This window comes from Odocoileus virginianus, chromosome 31 (assembly GCF_023699985.2).
Source record: "Odocoileus virginianus isolate 20LAN1187 ecotype Illinois chromosome 31, Ovbor_1.2, whole genome shotgun sequence".
Taxonomy (NCBI): domain Eukaryota; kingdom Metazoa; phylum Chordata; class Mammalia; order Artiodactyla; family Cervidae; genus Odocoileus; species Odocoileus virginianus.
In genome coordinates, this window is record NC_069704.1 from 35,179,606 (window position 1) to 35,198,089 (window position 18,484).

The 18,484-nt window shown below is 43.5% G+C and overlaps 1 protein-coding gene and 1 pseudogene across 2 annotated transcripts in view; one reads left to right on the plus strand and one right to left on the minus strand.

Moving 5' to 3' along the window:
* The first annotated feature begins 387 nt into the window (after positions 1-387).
* DCAF12 (DDB1 and CUL4 associated factor 12) overlaps positions 388-18,484 on the plus strand; it is a 38,317-nt gene continuing 20,220 nt past the window's right edge. Inside the window, exons 1-2 of one of the 2 annotated variants that reach the window (XM_020872877.2) lie at positions 388-603; positions 3,601-3,855. In XM_020872877.2, the coding sequence (XP_020728536.2) occupies positions 580-603; positions 3,601-3,855 (279 nt within the window). In that variant the 5' untranslated portion in view covers positions 388-579. Of the gene's footprint in view, positions 604-1,903; positions 2,298-3,600; positions 3,856-18,484 lie in introns of those variants that run through there. The other variant, XM_020872875.2, reaches the window with a different exon arrangement.
* LOC110124366 (iron-sulfur cluster assembly 1 homolog, mitochondrial pseudogene) lies at positions 6,998-7,519 on the minus strand (annotated as a pseudogene).

Genomic DNA, 18,484 nt, shown 5'->3' on the forward strand with positions numbered 1-18,484 from the left:
ATGAACTTGGGCAAACTCCAGGAGATAGTGAGAGACAGGGAGGTCTGGTGTGCTGCAGTCCATGGGGTTGCACAGAGTCAGACACGACTTAGCAACTGAACAACTCACTTTCAAAAACCTCTTCATTCTATTTTATTTTCACAGAAATGGTGAGTTCCACTGGAAGGTTCATTCAGGGATTGTTCCTGGGATGTCAAGATGAACTGCACCAACCTGGAGGATGAGGCTATAGCCTATACAGCGGCAGAGGAGACCAAGATCTAAGCGCAGCCCAACATAAGCCTGGAGATTCTCAAAGGAAGTCCAGACTCTTGCCCAATGAGCTCCTGAGTCATCCAGGGCATTATGAGGCAAGACAGAACTGGAACAACAGGCTCAAAAAAAGGAAGCTGACCCACTTCTGATCCACTCACTGTGTATATGTCTCCGAAGGGCTAGACCTGACCAAGTAAGATGGAGCTGCCTTTCCCAAGTGGTTAGTGGCAGTGCTGACTTGGGATGGCGGAGGACACTGTCTCAATCTGGTCTTTGGTTCGGCTTGGAAAACAAACCCAGATCTCCTCCTAGGCAGAACTTCAGATGGGCCAACACAGCTCCCTGGAGGTATGAGGCCTGAGGCCTGAAGCCTGAAGGGATCAGCAGGTAACTGGGCACTAACAGTCTGAGACCCATCAGGAAGCTTTTTGCTTCTTCAAAGGATTTCTTTGCCTGAAGAAAGATGGGGGCTGGCACTCACACCCCTACAGAATCTTCTGGAAATGGAGGCAGAGGTGATCCTGAAGAAGCCCCCTTGCCTGGCGACCAATGTCAGCCCTCATTGAACTGAAAAGTCCAAAGCTCCTCTCTTCTCAAGTGATTCAGATTTTCATGCTACCTGACCTGATGGAGACCCAACCTGGGCCCTGGGGGACAGGCAGGCAGTGGCAGTCCCCTGTTCGTTCCGGTCCTCAGGACTGCGTGGGGGACCTAAGAAACAAATTATAGTGGCACGCCTATATCATACAGCACAAAAGACAGTCTGACCGGCAGGTCAGGGGACTCTAAAGGGAGGCGAGGTCCCACGCAGCAGCTAAAGGAGACGTGACTTCGGGGCGGTTGCGACTAGGGCAGCAGAGACTGTCAGGCGGAGAAGGAGGCCAGTGGAGAGAGAAGACTGTGGGAAAATGAAGCCTGAGAGCTCCCCAGGGGTAGTGTTGAGGGGTACCTGGGCTGATTGTGGCAAGCAGGGTAGGTTCTCTACAGTGTTAAAGTCCGGATATGATGGCGATGATTTCCAGTCAGACTTTAACTTGTGGGGTGGGGTGAAGTGTTAGTCTGACTCTTTGTGACCCCACGGACTGTAGCCCGCCAAGCTCCTCTGTCCATGGAATTCTCCAGGCAAGAATACTGGAGTGGGTAGCCATTCCCTTCTCCAGGGGAATCTTTCCGACCAAGGGATTAAACCTGGGGCTCCTGCACTGCAGGTAGATTCTTTACCGTCTGAGCTACCCGGGGTGAGGAGAAAAAGTTAAGCCCTCCTCTCACAGAGTCCAGCCCTTGGCGCCAGGGCTTGGTTTCATAGGTTTCGGAAAACGCTCAGGGCTCAAGAGATAAAACCAGTGGCGACTGCGGGGCAAAGGCGTGTTGGAAGGAAGTCCTTCCGCGAACGCGGTTAAACGTCCTCACTTCCGGGTACGTCCGGATGGGCGGATGCGGCTGCGGTGTTGACGGCCAAAACCTAGATTCCTTTGCCCCGAAGTCGCTCACCTCCAGCGGCCGTCAAACGGCAGTTGAAAAAGAGCGGGCGGCCGTAAGCAACAGCCGCGAACTCTAAGGCCAGCCCTACACCCCGCCCTTCTCTCCGGACTGCGTCTCCGTGGCGACGCGAAACGAACTGCGGCTGCGCGAGGGTGACGGAGCGCGGGCGAAAGGGAGGGGGTGTTTTGGTTCCAGCCGCTCGCCGTCCTTTCTAGACCCGGTCGTCTACAAGCTCGGGTTCCTGTCTCCCTTTCCTTTTCCCTTCCCTTCCCCTGCCGCAGTCTTCCCTCCCTCCTTCCCTGCTGCCTGCCTGCCTTTTTTTTTTTTTTTTTTTTTCTCCCTATTGCCGCCCGGGGTCCGGGCCATTTTCCGGGCCGGGCGCACTAAGGTGCGCGGCCCCGGGGCCCAGTATATGACCCGTCTCGCTCCCCCGCGATTCCCCCGCCCCATGTGGCTGCGGGGCCGCGGCGGCGCTGCCCACTATGGCCAGGAAAGCAGTTAGCAGGAAGCGGAAAGCGCCCGCCTTGCCGGGAGCTGGGAGCGACGCTCAGGACCCACAGGTGAGGGCCGAGACGCCCGGAGGATAGGGTTCGCACTTTGGGAACCAGAATGAGGCTCCAAGGTCTTGGCGGGGGGCGGGGGGAGGGGTGATGTGCGGAGGTGCGTAGAGCGGAGCCCTAGACTATAGGATCAGGCCTGGGTCCTTAGGAGGTCTTTGGATAGCAGATAGGCCCGCAGGGGTCAGAAATTAAAGGGGAACTTGAAAACGAGGCATGTTCTGGGGAGATCTACAGGCGGGAATGGGGCTTGAGGAGGAAACAGTCTGGGCTTCGGAGAAAGGGAAACCGAAGTCGAGGAGAATCGGGAACAAAACCTCGCTTAAGATACTGGGAGGGAGACTGAAGTCCGTCTTTCGGTGACCGGGGGACGGAGATGGTTGCGTCTCTCAGGAATCGGTACCCAGGCCCCCTAGATAAATAGTTTCCAGATATCACCCTGTCCTGCTCTCTGAGTCTTGAGTCTCTTCAGACTCATATTTCCCGTTACTCCCACCCCGTTGGTGTTTGATTTTTCGAATTCTACAACTGCCTGGAGCGTGGACCTGGTGACAGGCAGACGGCCATTGCTAGGGCATCCCTGAAAGACCTGGGACCCCAGTTGGGCTTCTTGGGCCGCACCTACCATGCTTCACGTAGAGTACAGGCTGAGAGGGAGAAGGGGGGCCATTAGGTTGCAGCCCAGGTCTGTATGGTAATCTCTGGGCCCTTCATTCCCTTCCCTATTAAGGACAGTTTTAAGGTTAAGGAATCCATCTGCAATGTGGGAGACCCTGGTTCGATTCCTGGGTCGGAAAGATACCCTAGAGAAGAGATAGGCTACCCACTCCAGTATTCTTGGGCTTCCCTTGTGGTTCATCTGGTAAAGAATCTGCCTTCAATGCGGGAGATCTGGGTTCAATCCCTGGATTGGGAAGCTCTCCTGGAGGAGAGAAAGGCTACCCACTCCAGTATTCTTGCTTGGAGAATTCCATGGTCTGTATAGTCCTTGGCATCGCAGAGTCCAACAGTACTGAGCAACTTTTACTTTCACTTTAAGGTACCTGAATCCTTCACTTCTAAAAGGCCTTAAAAAACCTATTGTCCTCTTTTATGCTTTCATTCCTTTGTCTTCCAAGTCCTTTTTTCCCATGGGTATGACTATAAGCAGCATCTTTTCTGTGGCCTTTGAGACTGACTTTCCTGTTGCATTGTATTTGTAGCTCTGTTCTATGTAAATCCTGCGAGATGAGTTCTGTAATACGGGAGGATCCCCAATTCTGACAAAAGTCGGCAAAGCCTTGATTTCTCCTTTTGCTCTCCACAGTTCGGCTGGGATCATTCGCTTCACAAAAGGAAACGACTCCCCCCAGTGAAGAGATCCTTAGTGTACTACCTGAAGAACCGAGAAGTCAGGCTACAGAATGAAACCAGCTACTCCCGAGTGTTGCATGGGTATGCAGCACAGCAACTTCCCAGTCTCCTGAAGGAGAGAGAGTTTCACCTCGGGACCCTTAATAAAGTGTTTGCATCTCAGTGGCTGAACCACAGGCAAGTGGTGTGTGGCACAAAATGCAACACGGTAAGTGTCTGGGTGAATATGAACGTTCTCCTGGCTCTGGATATATGGCTCCACATGCCCTAGTATCTCACTGCTGGTTTTCCCCATCAGTTCTTTGGGGAGGAGACTGCCTTGTTATCCATTACATCTCCTCTTATCTGTCCATGACTTCTTCTCTATTCCTTTTTCCACTTCCACATTTCTTTTCTGATAAATCCTCAGAGGAGTCTAGTTCTGCAGGCCTCTTGTATTATGGATGTGCCACTGCTTCTACATTTTTTTTTCCTTCTTTTTATGTTGTTTTTTTAAGTCAGAGACCTCAGAGGAGAGGAAAGAGAGGAAAGAATGATGGTCAGGGCATCATTCAGGATACAGGATAGTGAAAACCTTGATGTTCTCTGCTAGCCTAAGGGCATATATAGAAATCTGAAGATAGTTCAGTTCAGTTGCTCAGTTATGTACGACTGTTTGCAACCCCATGAATCGTAGCACGCCAGGCCTCCCTGTCCATCACCAACTGCTGGAGTCTCCCCAAATCTGTGTCCATTGAGTCGGTGATGCCATCCAGCCATCTTATCCTCTGTCATCCCCTTCTCCTCCTGCCTTCAATCTTTCCCAACATCAGGGTCTTTTCCAATGAGTCAGCTCTTCGCACCAGGTGGCCAAAGTATTGGAGTTTCAGCTTCAGCATCAGTTTTCCAATGAACACCCAGGACTGATCTCCTTTAGGATGGACTGGTTGGATGTCCTTGCAGTCCAAGGGACTCTCAAGAGTCTTCTCCAACACCACAGTTCAAAAGCATCAATTCTTTGGCGCTCAGCTTTCTTTAGAGTCCAACTCTTACATCCATACATGACTACTGGAAAAACCATAGCCTTGACTAGATGGACCTTTGTGGACAAAGTAATGTTTCTGCTTTTTAATACGCTGTCTAGGTTGGTCATAACCTTCTTTCCAAGGAGTGAGTGTCTTTAATTTCATGGCTGCAATCACCATCTGCAGTGATTTTGGAGCCCCCCAAAATAAAGTCAGCCAGTGTTTTCACCACTTCCCCATCTATTTGCCATGAAGTGATGGGACCAGATGCCATGATCTTAGTTTTCTGAATGTTGAGCTTTAAGCCAACTTTTTCACTCTCCTCTTTCACTTTCATCAAGAGGCTCTTTAGTTCTTCTTCACTTTCTGCCATAAGGGTGGTATCATCTGCATATCTGAGGTTACTGATATTTCTCCTGGCAATCTAGATTCCAGCTTGTGCTTCCTCCAGCCCAGCATTTCTCATGATGCACTCTGAATATAAGTTAAATAAGCAGGGTGGCAATATACAGCCTTGACGTACTCCTTTTCCTATTTGGAACCAGTCTGTTGTTCCATGTCCAATTCTAGTTGCTTCCTGACCTGCATAGGAATAAGGCAAACACTTTATTTTAGGGGATAGAATCTAAAGATGTATTTTTTATTAGAAAAGGCAGGGAAGTGTGTTTGGTGGTATATTTCAGGAAATAGATGCTTGGTCTTTGCAAAGTAGCCTTCTGAAAAGGTTTCAGAAGCAAGAAAGTTGAATATGACATAGTAGGAGAGTATTTTTTACATAGCATGACTTAGATAATTATTAGTGAATGAAGGGAAAATTTTATCAGTAAATTTAGCCAGAACAATTAAAAGCATGGATAAAATAAGTCAATTCGTGATTGGCTATTGTGGCTATGATTGGGATAAAAGAGTAGAAATAGCATGACATCATGTAAATAAAGACAGGGCCTGCAGGTAGGAAGTGGTTTTGAATAATGTGAGAAAAGATGGGATGTAGGTCCAGCTGCTGTCTCTATTTTCACCTCACCATGAATGAATAGATAAGAAATGTCATAATGGCTGGGTAATTTTACCCTGGATAGAAACGTATCTTGGATCAGTTGACAGAGAAGATGGCTGTAGATCAAGAAAGTCTTTTAAGTACTAGGAGAAGTGTTTATATATATATATGTAATTTTAAAATTGTTTTTGGCTGCACTGGGTCTTAGTTGCAGCAGGAAGGATCTTCTGTCTTCATTACAGCATGCAGACTCTTAGTTGAGGTGTGTTGATGCTAGCTCCCTCTGTATGTGTGCACTCACTTGCTCAGTTGTGTCCAACTCTGGATACCTCATGGACTGTAGCCTCCCAGGCTCCTCTGTCCATGAGATTTCCCAGGCAAGAATACTGGAGTGGGTTGCCATTTCCTTCTCCAGGGGATCTTCCTGACCTAGGAATCGAACCTGTGTCTCCTGTTTCTTCTACAATGGCAGGCAGATTCTTTACCACTTGAGCCACCTGGGACCAGGGATCAAACCCAGGCTTCTGTATTGGGAGTATGGAGTTAAGTTTTATTATTAATTATTTACTTTTTTTTTTTTTTCGGTTGCACTAAATCTTCGTTGCTGCACACGGGCTTTCTGTAGTTGCAGCCAGCAGGGGCTCCTCTGTTGCAGGCGCACGGACTCCTCGTTCTCTTGGCCTCTCCTGTTGCTGAGCCCAGGCTGTGAGCGCTTAGGCTTCGATAGTTGAAACACGCGGCCTCAGTAGTTGTGGTACAAAGGCTTGGTTGCTCTGCAGCATGTGGAATCTTCCTGGACCAGGGATCAAACCTGTGTCCTACGTTCAGTTCAGTTGCTCAGTCACGTCCAACTTTTTGCCACCCCGTGGACTGCAGCACACCCAGCTTCTCTGTCCTTCAGTATCTCCTGGAGCTTGCTCAAACTCATGTCCATTGAGTCAATGATACCATCCAACCATCTCATCCTCTGTTGTCCTCCTTTTGCCCTCAGTTTTTCCCAGCATCAGGGTCGTGGGTGTATGTGTGTGTTCCTAAATAAATGGAAAGATACTCTGTGTTCATGGATTAGAACACAATATTGTTAACATGGCAGTATTCCCCAAAGTGATCTACAGAATCAGTGCAATCACTATCAAAATCCCACTTGGCTTTTTTGCAGAAATTGACGTGCTGATCCTAAAATTCATACAAAATTTCAAGGGATCCAGAACAGCTCTGAAAAAGAACAACAAAGTTGGCAGGTGGACTCTTTTTTTAAAATTTTCAGGTGCTTCACTTTATTTTCCTTGTAAAGCAGCCATGCATTACACACCTTAAGCACGTGACAGTCACATGATTTCTTCCCTCAATAAGCCCCAGAGTTTCTGTAGCTCTCCTGGGGCCTATAGGCCGAGCAGTCCTGAGGAGTCAAATGTTAAAACATTTTCCATAGCCACGCGTACCTTTGATGTTTGGGTTACTGAACACAAACTCACTGGATAATTTGTTTTCAACATAGTCCATTTCTGTTCCTTCCAGTGTTAGCTGTGCTTTCTTCTTGATGAACACTCTGACTCCATCTTGAGCAGCTTCTTCATCAGAGTCTCCTTCTGTCTTTTTATTGGAGAGTGTAGGAAAGGCCAGTACGGCCCCTGATTCGGATACCAGTTTTCACACCAACATGTTCAGGCTTAGCTTTAAGAAGTTGTTTTATCTTGTTTGCCTTGAAGGTGTCAGGGTGAGGGTTTTGGGTGGGCTGCAGCTTCCTCTTGCTTACAGCCTGGACGGTGGCCTGGATGAGTGAAGCCAGCATCCTCAGCGCCTTGTGCTGGAGCTCAGCCACCTCAGCCTCTTTCCACAGACATGGGGAGCACGTTTGCAGGCAGATTGTTATGCACTTTAAGACCAAGAAGGTCTCCGCAGACAAAGATTTACATATCAGTTTTAAGGAAGAGTACAATACCTCGGTGGTTGAGGCCAAGCTTTCATTTCCTCTCCTGTTGAAGGCTGCTTATTATAAAGAAGCCTTTCAAAACCAAATAGTGGTGGCAAGCTCCTGCAAAACTTCCTTTTCTTAGTGTCTCAGGCTACCACTCTTGTTTTAAGCGAACTGTCATCATTGTCACTTGACGCAGAGAAATTTAGAGGAATTCGTTGCACACCATACAGAAACCATCATAGTGTTTTGCTCAGCAAATGTTGCTAATTGTAAACTGAATCATTACAGTCTTTTGTTTCTTGAACTTATTGATGACCTTTTGAAGGTGAGAATAACCTTAAGTTGTAATTTAACCTACTCTTAATACGTTCCTCTTTCTGTCTTCCTATTTCCTCATGACTTAAAGTGTATTTCCTTCCTAGGTCCTTATGACCCAAAGTGAAAGCTTGTTTTCTTTTTGTAGTGTTTTTCTTTGCTGAGCTTTCAGAACCAAAATTAGGAATCAGAAACAGTGCTCTTCTCTGAATTTTGTAATATTTGGCAAATGATTCCTTTTTCTGTGCCTTTGTTTTCCAATCTGTAAAATGGGAGTGGTAACATCCAGTGCTGAGAATGTGGCTGTATACATCTTCAGAAATATTTCAAGTTAGCAATATCTTATTCTTCAAAAGGAGTAGTGGTGATAATGAATCCAAAGCCTTTTCCCATGCTCTTAGCACTCCCTGGGACTTCCCTCAGTTTAAAAGGAAAATTACTTAAACATTTAGAACTCTCTTTCACTAGTAGTTGAAGATTTTGGGAGGGAGGAGTTCATGTCTGATTCTTGGTAATAAAGTTTTGATGTATTGAAATTTTACTGTCAATGAAATGATTTAAATGTAGGAAAAATGTACCACAACTATTTATATTCTAAAATAATCTTTTAATATATATCTGTGGGTTAGAAGCTCTTTTTCTCTTGGCTGCTGTTGTTATTTATGAGCTATATGTACACAGGTCATTTGACACAGATCATTTCCAGATAAACTGACTTGGGGCTATAGTATAGAAACATTCGTTGAGGCAGTGGGTTGTCCTGCCTCTGCTAAAAAATTAGCAGAGGTATTATAAATTATTCTATAGCTTGATTCCTGCAGTGAGAATTTCCCTGTGCTGTAGGCTGACACTCAAAGTAGAGGCCGTCCTTCAATCTCTCTGAATTCCCTGGGCCTGGTAATTACAGGAATTAGATGGCCAGCTTATGTTGTGGTGGTTGTTTATTTTTTCCCACACCACACAGCTTTTGGGATCTTAGTTCCTTGACCAGGGGTCAAACATGTGCCCCCTACGTTGGTAGTGTGGAGTCCTGACCACTGGACCCCCAGAGAATTCCTAAGCCGATGTCCTAAACATTAATAACATTGTTCATTCACTAAGTTCTGTCTCACTCTGCGACCCCATGGACTTCAGCATGCCAGGCTTCCCTATCCTTCATCGTCTCCTGGAGTTTGCTCAGACTCATACCTGTTGAATTAGTGATGTCATCAAACCATCTCATCCTCTGTCGCACCCTTCTCCTCCTGCCCTCAATCTTTCCTATTATTAGGATCTTTTCCAATGAGTTGGCTCTTCACATCAGCCAGAGTATTGGAGTTTCAGCTTTAGCATCAGTCCTTCCAATGAATATTCAGGATTGATTTCCTTTAGGATTGAAACATTAGTACACTCATATTTTAACTAAATTATTTAAAGAAGAGGAGGTAGTCTAACCTTAATTGGAATATGGGTTGGGGAACCAGGATGGATAGGTATATTTTGCTGGTTTAGTGTTACAAATTCACGTTATGTACAAAACTGTACAGAAAAGCTAAATAAGAGTAGCTTGCCAGGCACGAAAAACCATTTGAAGAGAAAATATTTAGTTTTGTGCTTTTAATTAGTTGAAGTTGGAGAGGGGGTAAAGATTGAAGTTGGTGGTTTAGGAGTCACCTGTGTATAAGGGATTATTAAAACTGTTCTGTTACCATGGAGCGAGGGTAGAGAGGTCATTCTTGGGTTTTATAAACCTTCCCTAAAATTGCAAAAGTGTCATTTTATGTATATTTTCTGGGCATAATGTGGGGAGAGTGGTGTAGGGGAGCAGTCCATAGATTTTATTACATTTTCTTTGTTTATTTGGCTTCACTGGGTCTTTGTTGCAGCACTTGGGATCTTTAGTTGTGGCATGTGGGATCTAGTTCCCTGACAGGGATCGAACCCAGGCCCCCTGCATTGGGAGCCCAGAGTCTTAGCCAATGGACTACCAGGGAAGTCCCTCACTACATTGTGAAGGGGTGTTGTGAGCCAGAAATGGGTAAGAACCATTGATATTGACAGAGAAGTTCAAATAGAACCTTGGAGAGCACCTGCATGTATGGGGCAGGAAGAACTGCTATAGGGGGAACAGAGAGGTCAGAGGAAAACCCAGAGAATACCAAAAACAAATCAAGAAAGTGGATATTTTGAGGGGTCAGTTTGGGAAGGATGGTGATAGGCAAGAGTGACAAGGTATCCAGAGTTTGGGGTATTTAATTTTATACATGAACTCTTCCATTTTTTTACTTTTGTAGACTCACTCACCTATAGTAGATAAAATTTCTCCTTGTAGCTAGGATGATCTCCACCGTAGGGAACTATGGAGCCTCAGTAGAGGATGTTAGAAAGGATTTACGAGGGTGACTTGGGTAAAGACTTAAGTATTGATAAATTGGATTTTCACAGGAAAATCTCCTATGAAATTATTTTCACCAAGACCCCAAAGCCTAACTGATAGTACCAGGCTAACTCCTGGTTGCCAGAGCTGCTTTCATCTTTTTCACCATCTCCCAAGTCATGGTCAGAGATATACTGCTGACTTCACTGTTAGGCTTGGTGTGAATCATTATGATGCAGACAAGATGAACTTGGGCTGCAATTTGCTGCCAGATAAGAGGAAGAAGGACCTTGCAGAAGCCTAATTTGGGGGTGGAGTGGAATGGTAGTTACCAGAGTTAAGAAAACAGCTAAACTTTTATGTCCTTGAGTTGACATGTTCAGATTCCTAAAATCATAAAAGCAGAATATGAAACTCAATTTGAGATACACAGAAACAAAGGAAAAATGTGGGAGTTTTGTTCTGATCAGATTTTTTTTAATTCATTCTTCCTTGTCTTACTATTTTATTTTCCCAAAGGGATCACCTTTAAAAAATGCTTTAAAATGCTTGCAGAATTAGAATATTTGACTCCTTTGATTTTACATGTGAAAGCCATAGAATTGCTATCTTGGCAAGTTTATTCTGCTGGGGCATGTGTGCAGAAGTGTTTCTAGATTGAAAATCATCGTGGAAATGCTTCCAGAAGTCTGAAGTTCTATGTCAAGTTAATTGATATTATAAGACTTTAGGAAGAGGAGCAGTAGAAATGTTTATACCTGTTATATGTGGTGGTGCTAGAGTTGGCAGCTCCTTTCTGACTAGTCTTCATCTTGAGGAGACCTTGCTTGGCTTAACACAGGTATGGGCTCCAGAAATCCTGTTCAGTGTATTGCAGGCTTTGGTCACCCTCTGTATGTGAGAGAATTAATGGTCAAGAGTGGTAGGGCCTGACCCATGCACTTGAGAGGCAAGAATATACAATGGACAAAAGACAGTCTTCAGTGAAAATTGATGCTGGGAAAACTGGGCAGCTACATGTAAAATAATGAAATTAGAACATTTTATATACAGAAATAAACTCTAAATGGATTAAAGGCCTATGTTTCAGACTGGAAACTATAATAAAACACCTAGAAGAAAGCATAGGCTGAAAACTGACATAAGGACTTCCCTGGTGGTCCAATGGCTGAGACTATACTCTTAATGCAGGGGGCCTGGGTTCAATCCCTTGTCAAGGAACTAGATCCCACATGCCACAACTAAGAGTTTGCATGCTGTACACTAAAGATCCCGCATGCCACAACAAAGATCGAAGATCCTGTGTTCCACAGCTAAGACCCAGCACAGCCCAAAAATAAACATTAAAAAAAAGAAAATGACATAAATCACAGTATTTTTTAAATATATCTCTTAAGGGAAAAGAAAAAGAGCAAAATAAGCAAATGGGACCTAGTTAGATTTTAAAGCTTTTGTACAGCAAAGGAAACCAGCCACAAAATGAGAAGACAACCTACTAAATGCAAGAAAATGTTTGCAAATGATATAAACAATAAAGGGTTAACACCCAAAATGTATAAACAGCTCATACAACTCAATGTCAAAAGAACAAACAACCAATTAAACATTGGCAGACAGACATTTTTCCAAGAAGACCTACGGGGACTTCCCTGGTGGTCCAGTGGTTAAGAATCCGCCTCACGGTGCCAGGGACACTGGTTTGGTCCCTTGGCCTGGGCAGAGCCTGCGTGCCTCGGAGCAGCTAAGCGGGTGTGCCGCAGCTCCTGGAGCCCACGCGCTGAGAGCCCGTGCTCTGCGGCGAGAGGAGCCACCATGAGGAGAATCTCGGCAACCAAGAGGAGCCCCCATTCTCCACAACAAGAGAAAGCCAGCGTGGGGCCGCGGAGGCCCACCACGGCCGAAAACTAAAAATACGTCTTTAAAAAACAAAGAAGATAGACCAGATGGCCAAGAAACACGGGAAAACATGCTCAGCATTTTCAGTTACCAGAAATATGCAAATCAAAATGGTGAGATATCACTCACACCTGTCAGAATAGCTATTATCAAAAGACCGCAAATAACACGTGTTAGTGAGGATGTGGAAAAAAGAGAACCCTTGTATGCCGTGCATAGGAATGTAAATTAGTACAGCCACAATGGAAAACAGTATGGAGGTTCCTTGCAAACTAAGGATGGAACTGCTGTAAGATCCCGGCAATTATGGATCATAATTTGGATTTCTGACCAAAAAAAGTAAAAGTGAAAACCCTAGCTCAAAAAGATACAAGCACCCGTGTTTATAGCATCATTATTTACAATTGTCAAGGTATGGAAGCAACTTAAGTTTCTCATCAACTGATAGATAAAGATGTGAGGGGCTTCCCTAGTGATCCGGGGGCTAAAGACACCACATGCTCAGTGCAGGGGGTCCGGGTTTGAGCCCTGGTTGGGGAACTACATCCCACATGCCGCAACTAAAGTCAAAGATCCTAAGTGCTGCAACTCAGAGCCACCACGGCCAAATAAATAAAAATTAAAAAAAGGATGTGAGATACAAGCACACACCCGTACATATATACATGTGTGTTTATGTTCAGTCACTAAGTCATGTCCAACTCTTTGAGGCCTCATGAACTGTAGCCTTCCAGACTCCTCTGTCCAGGGGATTTTCCAGGCAAGAATACTGGAGTGGGTTGCCATTTTCTCCTCCAGGGAATCTTCCCAACCCACAGATCAAACCCATGTCTCCTGCTTTGGCAGGGGGATTCTTTACCAGTGAGCCACCTGGGAAGCCCATATCCACATACATAAATACACATACAATGATGGAATACTACTCAATCATAAAAATGAAAATTTGCCATTTGCAACAACATGGGTGGGCTTGGAGGGTATTATGCTTAGTGTAATAAGTCAGAGAAAGATGAATACACTATGTGTTATCACTTACATGTGAAATCTAAAAAATTAAAGTATGTACAGAACAGAAACAGATTCTCAGATATCAAGAATAAACTAGTAGTTACCAATGGGAAGAGGGAAGAGAGGGGAAGGGCAAGATAGAAGTAGGGGATTAAAAAAAAAAGTAGGGGATTAAACAGTACAAACTAAAAACAAAAAGAAGTACAAACTACAATGTGTAAAATAAACTAGAACACAGGGAATATAGCCAATATAAATGGGAGTATAAGCCATAAAAATTTTGAATCACAGTGTTTTATACCTGAAACAAGTATAAGTAAATAGCTATACTTGAGTAAAAATTTTTTTAAAAAGACTAGGGCCTGAACAACAATCCTGTGGAAGGAGTCAAGAATTTTAGGGCAGCTTTTCATAACCAGAATATTGGTAAATATTTTGGTGGTTTCTTCCTTCTCTGGGACTGTACCTCCTATTGCTGGGTGTTTCACATTCTTGGCTGCTGCCCCATAGATGACAGCAACCCTGCACCTTGAACCCTCAGTTACTGTGACAGTCAGGCCGCATGCACCTGTGTGCACAGGCAGACATGCATTTTCAGAAATTGTACCCTCAGTTGACAACCACCTCAGAGCCTGAGGTGTGCTCTTTACTTCAGATGCAGTCTGTTGGAAGCTTGGGATGTTGGAGAATGAACATAGGGGTAGGTAACATGTTGACTCTTGCCCTCCAGGCTTTATTTTCTAATTTGATCCTTGATAGGCAGTTACAATCAGAGAAAACTGTCTTTACTTCTTGTCAAGCTGACACATGGGCATTTTTTTCTGCTGGATTGTGAGTGGTGCCTGGATCTGGTTGAAGATGAGAGTCAGAGGAAAGAGGTTTTCCTGGTGATATCTAGGAGTGCTGCTCTCCAGCTTGACCTTAAGCAAGATTCTTCATGTGTTTCCTGGTCTGGGAGATAAATGGAAGAAACTAACCCAAAAGTGGCAGCTGGGTTCAACCCAGAATTATGGTTGGACTACAGCTTCTGGTTTCTTAAACTGATTCCACTTGAATTTCCTTAGAGGCCACCAGTCCCTCTCATACATTAAGTGGGGATGTTTTCATCAGGACAGTTTTTGAATGTAAGAAGAAATAGGGTAATGTTTCTCCATTTCATTGGTTAGAGTGTAGTAGGACAGTTTTGTGGTTTGTGTCTACTTTTACTAAATTTATAAACATTTATTGATTTTCTCCTGAGGATAGCAGAACGCTACTTTGTGTGGGATTGGAGTGAAACAATATAAACAATATTTATAGAAACAAATCTGACATAGCTGGAAGGGACTGTAAAGCTAACAGTTCTAACCACTGACCTCCACTTTTTCTTTTAGAGTTGGAGAAACAGACCTAAAGGGAGAAAAGTTACCTGCCTGAGATTCCATATTGAGTTAGGTGTAGACCCCCGTTTTCCTTATTCTTTCTCAGAATTCTTTGTTATACCAGGTACTCGTCAGCCTTTCACTGCAGTACCCCCAGTGGCAGAGAACTGCCTGACCTCTGCTCAGCTTTGTTGAGATGTGATACATAGCTATGGACAAAATGAATGACACTTTGAAGTATCAGCCAAGACTGCTCCAAGAAGGAAGTCATTCCTAGCTAGGATATTCAGAGGGGATTTCCTGGAGGAGGAGGAGGCTTCTGCAGTGGAAAGGAAGCAGGGATGTCCATTTCATAGCAGAGTCCGGAACACACAAGGAGTGTTGAGGGACCCTAGACAGACTCATTTGGCTGATGCTGGGCAGAAACAAGAGAAAGTAGTTTTGAGTCACTGGGGGTTTGGTTGACCAGACTAACTGAGTCTCCTTTGGATACATTTTTTCTTTTTCCTAGACTCATGTCTAGTCTTTAATATTGAATAATCCTGTCAATCACCTTTCTCACCTGGAGAATTGAGTCACATGCTTCGCAGCATGGCCCCAGTGAATTTATGGCCTGTTCAGCAGTCCTGGAGACTTGGAAGATGGGGAAACCCAGTCACTGAGAGTGGAGGTTTGCTAACTTCCTGAGGAAAGTTAATAAGACAGTGTAGTTACTTCATTTGCTTCCTGTTTTCCTTGGACTTTTCCTTCAGTCTTCCTTTGCAAATCCATATTCTAAATTGATGTGTATTTGATTTCTTTCTGATTGCTTAGGCCTTTGTTTCATAAGTACCACCCAGGAGCCATCTGTATCATAGTCACTTGAGGTATGTGTTTAAAATGCAAGTTTCCTGGTCCCCACTCTAGTACTGATTCAGGATTTTTCCTTCATTGAAAGCTAGAAATTGGAATTTTAAACAAACTTATAGGCAATTTTTATATGAATCATTGGCTTAGGCTTGATGCTATATATAGCAGTAATGTGTGTGTATATATATATATATATATATATATTTTTTTTTTTTTTTGGTAATCTTTTTAAATCTAGACCATTTGTTTGAATCTTCCTTGTATTTTCTAAACCACACTCAGGGCACAGATGGGACATCATGTTTAATGGATCTGGAACAATTTTCTTGTAGGCCTCTTGGTTAATATCTGTTTAGTAGGACTTGCTTGGTCCAGTGGTTGAGAATCCGCCTGCCAACGCGGAGGATGCGGGTTCTATCCCTGGTCTAGAAAGATCCCACATGCCACGGGGCAACTGAGCCCATGCGCCACGACTCCTGAGCCCGAGAACCTCAGCAGAGAGAAGCCTCAGCTGTGAGAAGTCCGTGCGCTGCAGTCCGGGCACTGCAATGAAGAGCAGCCACCACCTGCTGCAACGAGACAAACCCCGCTTGCAGCAGCAAAGACCCAGCGCAGCCAAAAAAAATCTGTTCAGCAACCAGTTGGATGTAATCAGATCTTACTTCCTCACTGTGAGGAAGCCCTTGATAAATAATTATTTTCTTTATATGCCTATTACTGGTCTCAACAGACAAAGCAAGAAGTTCTTTGTAATTTTTATATTTTGACCTCACCATGAAGCTTGACCAGGGATTGAACCTGCACCCACTGTATTGAAAGTGCAAAGTCTTAACTACTGCACCACCAAGGGAAGTCCCTACCTGTTGTTTTTTTAGGTCAAATCTTAACTTAGGTCATTAGTTTCCAATTTCTTAGTCTCTATACTAGAAGAGTTAGACTAAACTTTAGTCAGAAGTATAAGGTTCAGTTATTCTGTTTTGTGTATTTGGATTCAGAGATTCATGGGTTGAATCTAGGCTCCATTTCTTACATTATTTGTTTATTTGGCTGTACCATGTCTTAACTGTGGCAGTCAGGATCTTTGATCTTCCTTCCGGGATTTCAGTTGCAGCATGTGGAATTTAGTTCTCTGACCAGGGATCAAACTTGGGCCCCCTGAATTGGGAGCATGGATACTTAGCCACTGGACCACCAGGGAAGTCCTGGGCTCCATTTCTTATTAGATTTGTACCCTTGAACAAATATCTTCTCCTAAACCTTTCTTTTACCTTTAAAATAAATGGAGCAAGTAGTATCTGCCTACCAGAGTCATGAAGAAAATTAAGTAAGATTTTGGTTAGCATAGTGCCTAGAATATGTGCTTAGTAAATTGTTGATATAATTGCGTAGTGAATTGTTGATGTAATTAATGGTGGTGGAGGAGGAGGAAGTGGTAGCAGTAGTTTGATGGATCTAGTCTTTAGGAGTATTTCTGGCCAGATTCAGGTACAACAAAGACAAGAAGTTGGCATTTTTCTACCCTATGAATGACCTGTTTTCTGTATGTCAGTCTTATCCCAAATAGCTTAAGCATTTAAAAATTACTCATGGAAAAAAAAAATACTCATGTAGATGTTATTTATATGAGAAAATATAATTAGGATTTTTTTTTAGGAAATTATATTTAATTTCATCATGAAAAGGATTCAGATAAAAGGTGTTTTCTGTATACAAATTAAAGTATTAACCTAGTTCTGATAAGAATGCAATGGAATAGATAATATATGTATAATGCCACTAAAACCCTTTTTTGCAAATAATTGAACATTATGTTTCAAAGACCTGGGATATATGTTGAATGAAGAGCCTAAAATATTGTGCCCTTTGACCTAATCATTTTTTAACAATAACTATTGGAAGCTATTTTTATCAAAATGCTAATGATAGAATACTTAAGTTATTTATGGTAAATCAAATCTGTGTGATATTATGAAGACATTGACATAATTGTGAAGACTGTAATAACATGCAGAGCTTTTGATATGTTAAATGTAATGAGGTACCGAATTCTCTCTCTGCTGATTATAGCTATGCACCATTATACATGCATGTGGGTAAGGACTGAATAGGCACTTGACAAATGAAAAACAGAAAATAGACTTGACATGAGATACAATTCTGAACAATCTTCCCTGCATTTTTTTATTTCCAGTATTGTAGATAAAGTATTGTCAGCAAACTCTATAATTTAAAAAAAAAACTGTTACCTGCAGCTAGATGAATCTTGTATTTTCTTATCCTAAAGCAGTGGAGAAGGTGGCCTTGCCCAGTTTCATTCATTGCTTGTCTTGTTTGCTGACAAAGATGGAGCAGTTATGTAATATACCTCCTCTCTGGGGAAAGGGTATAAAGAAGGAACTTGGAAGTAAGTTGGTGTAGGATATATGGCAAAAGGAGTTTCCCCTCTCAGTCACACAAGTGTTTTGAGCTCCAGATAACACCTGGAGAGGGGTCTTGCCTTTCAGTGGGCAGTACATAACCATATTAAAGTCTTTGTGCTATAATGCTCAGGAAATAAGAATGAGGGAAAAGGATTATATTATTATTTTAATACTGTTATTATTAAAAGCTTATGATCTCTCAATATACCAGATAATTAGTTAGTGTATAATGACAGTCTGCTCTTTAGTAGTTTGCAGTTTAGAGATAAGGCTTCCTGTTAATTCTGGGTAAAATAGCTTATGCCTTAAGATGCTCTAGGGAACGAAAAGCTGAGAGTATCTTCTTGTCTTCTGAATAATCTATACACTAAGTATTAGTATCCTTCGATACTATAGAATTTATTTTTCATTATTCATGGCAGGAAATGAAGATTTGTGTAAAATGAGGCTAGTTGGTTAAGTCTTTTGCTTATCCTTCTATCTTTATTTTTTTTTAATTAAAATTATTTGTTGATGTATTTTTTGGCTGTGCTGGCTCTTCCTTGCTGCTTGCAGGCTTTCTCTAGTTTTGGAGAGCCGGCGCTCCTCTCTGTGGTGGTGCAGTAACTTCAGTAGCTGTAGCACGTGGCCTGGCTCCCAGGCTCTGGAGCGTAGGCTTTACCACTGGGGTGCTCGGGCTTAGTTGCTCCGGGGCCTGTGGGATCTTCCCGGAC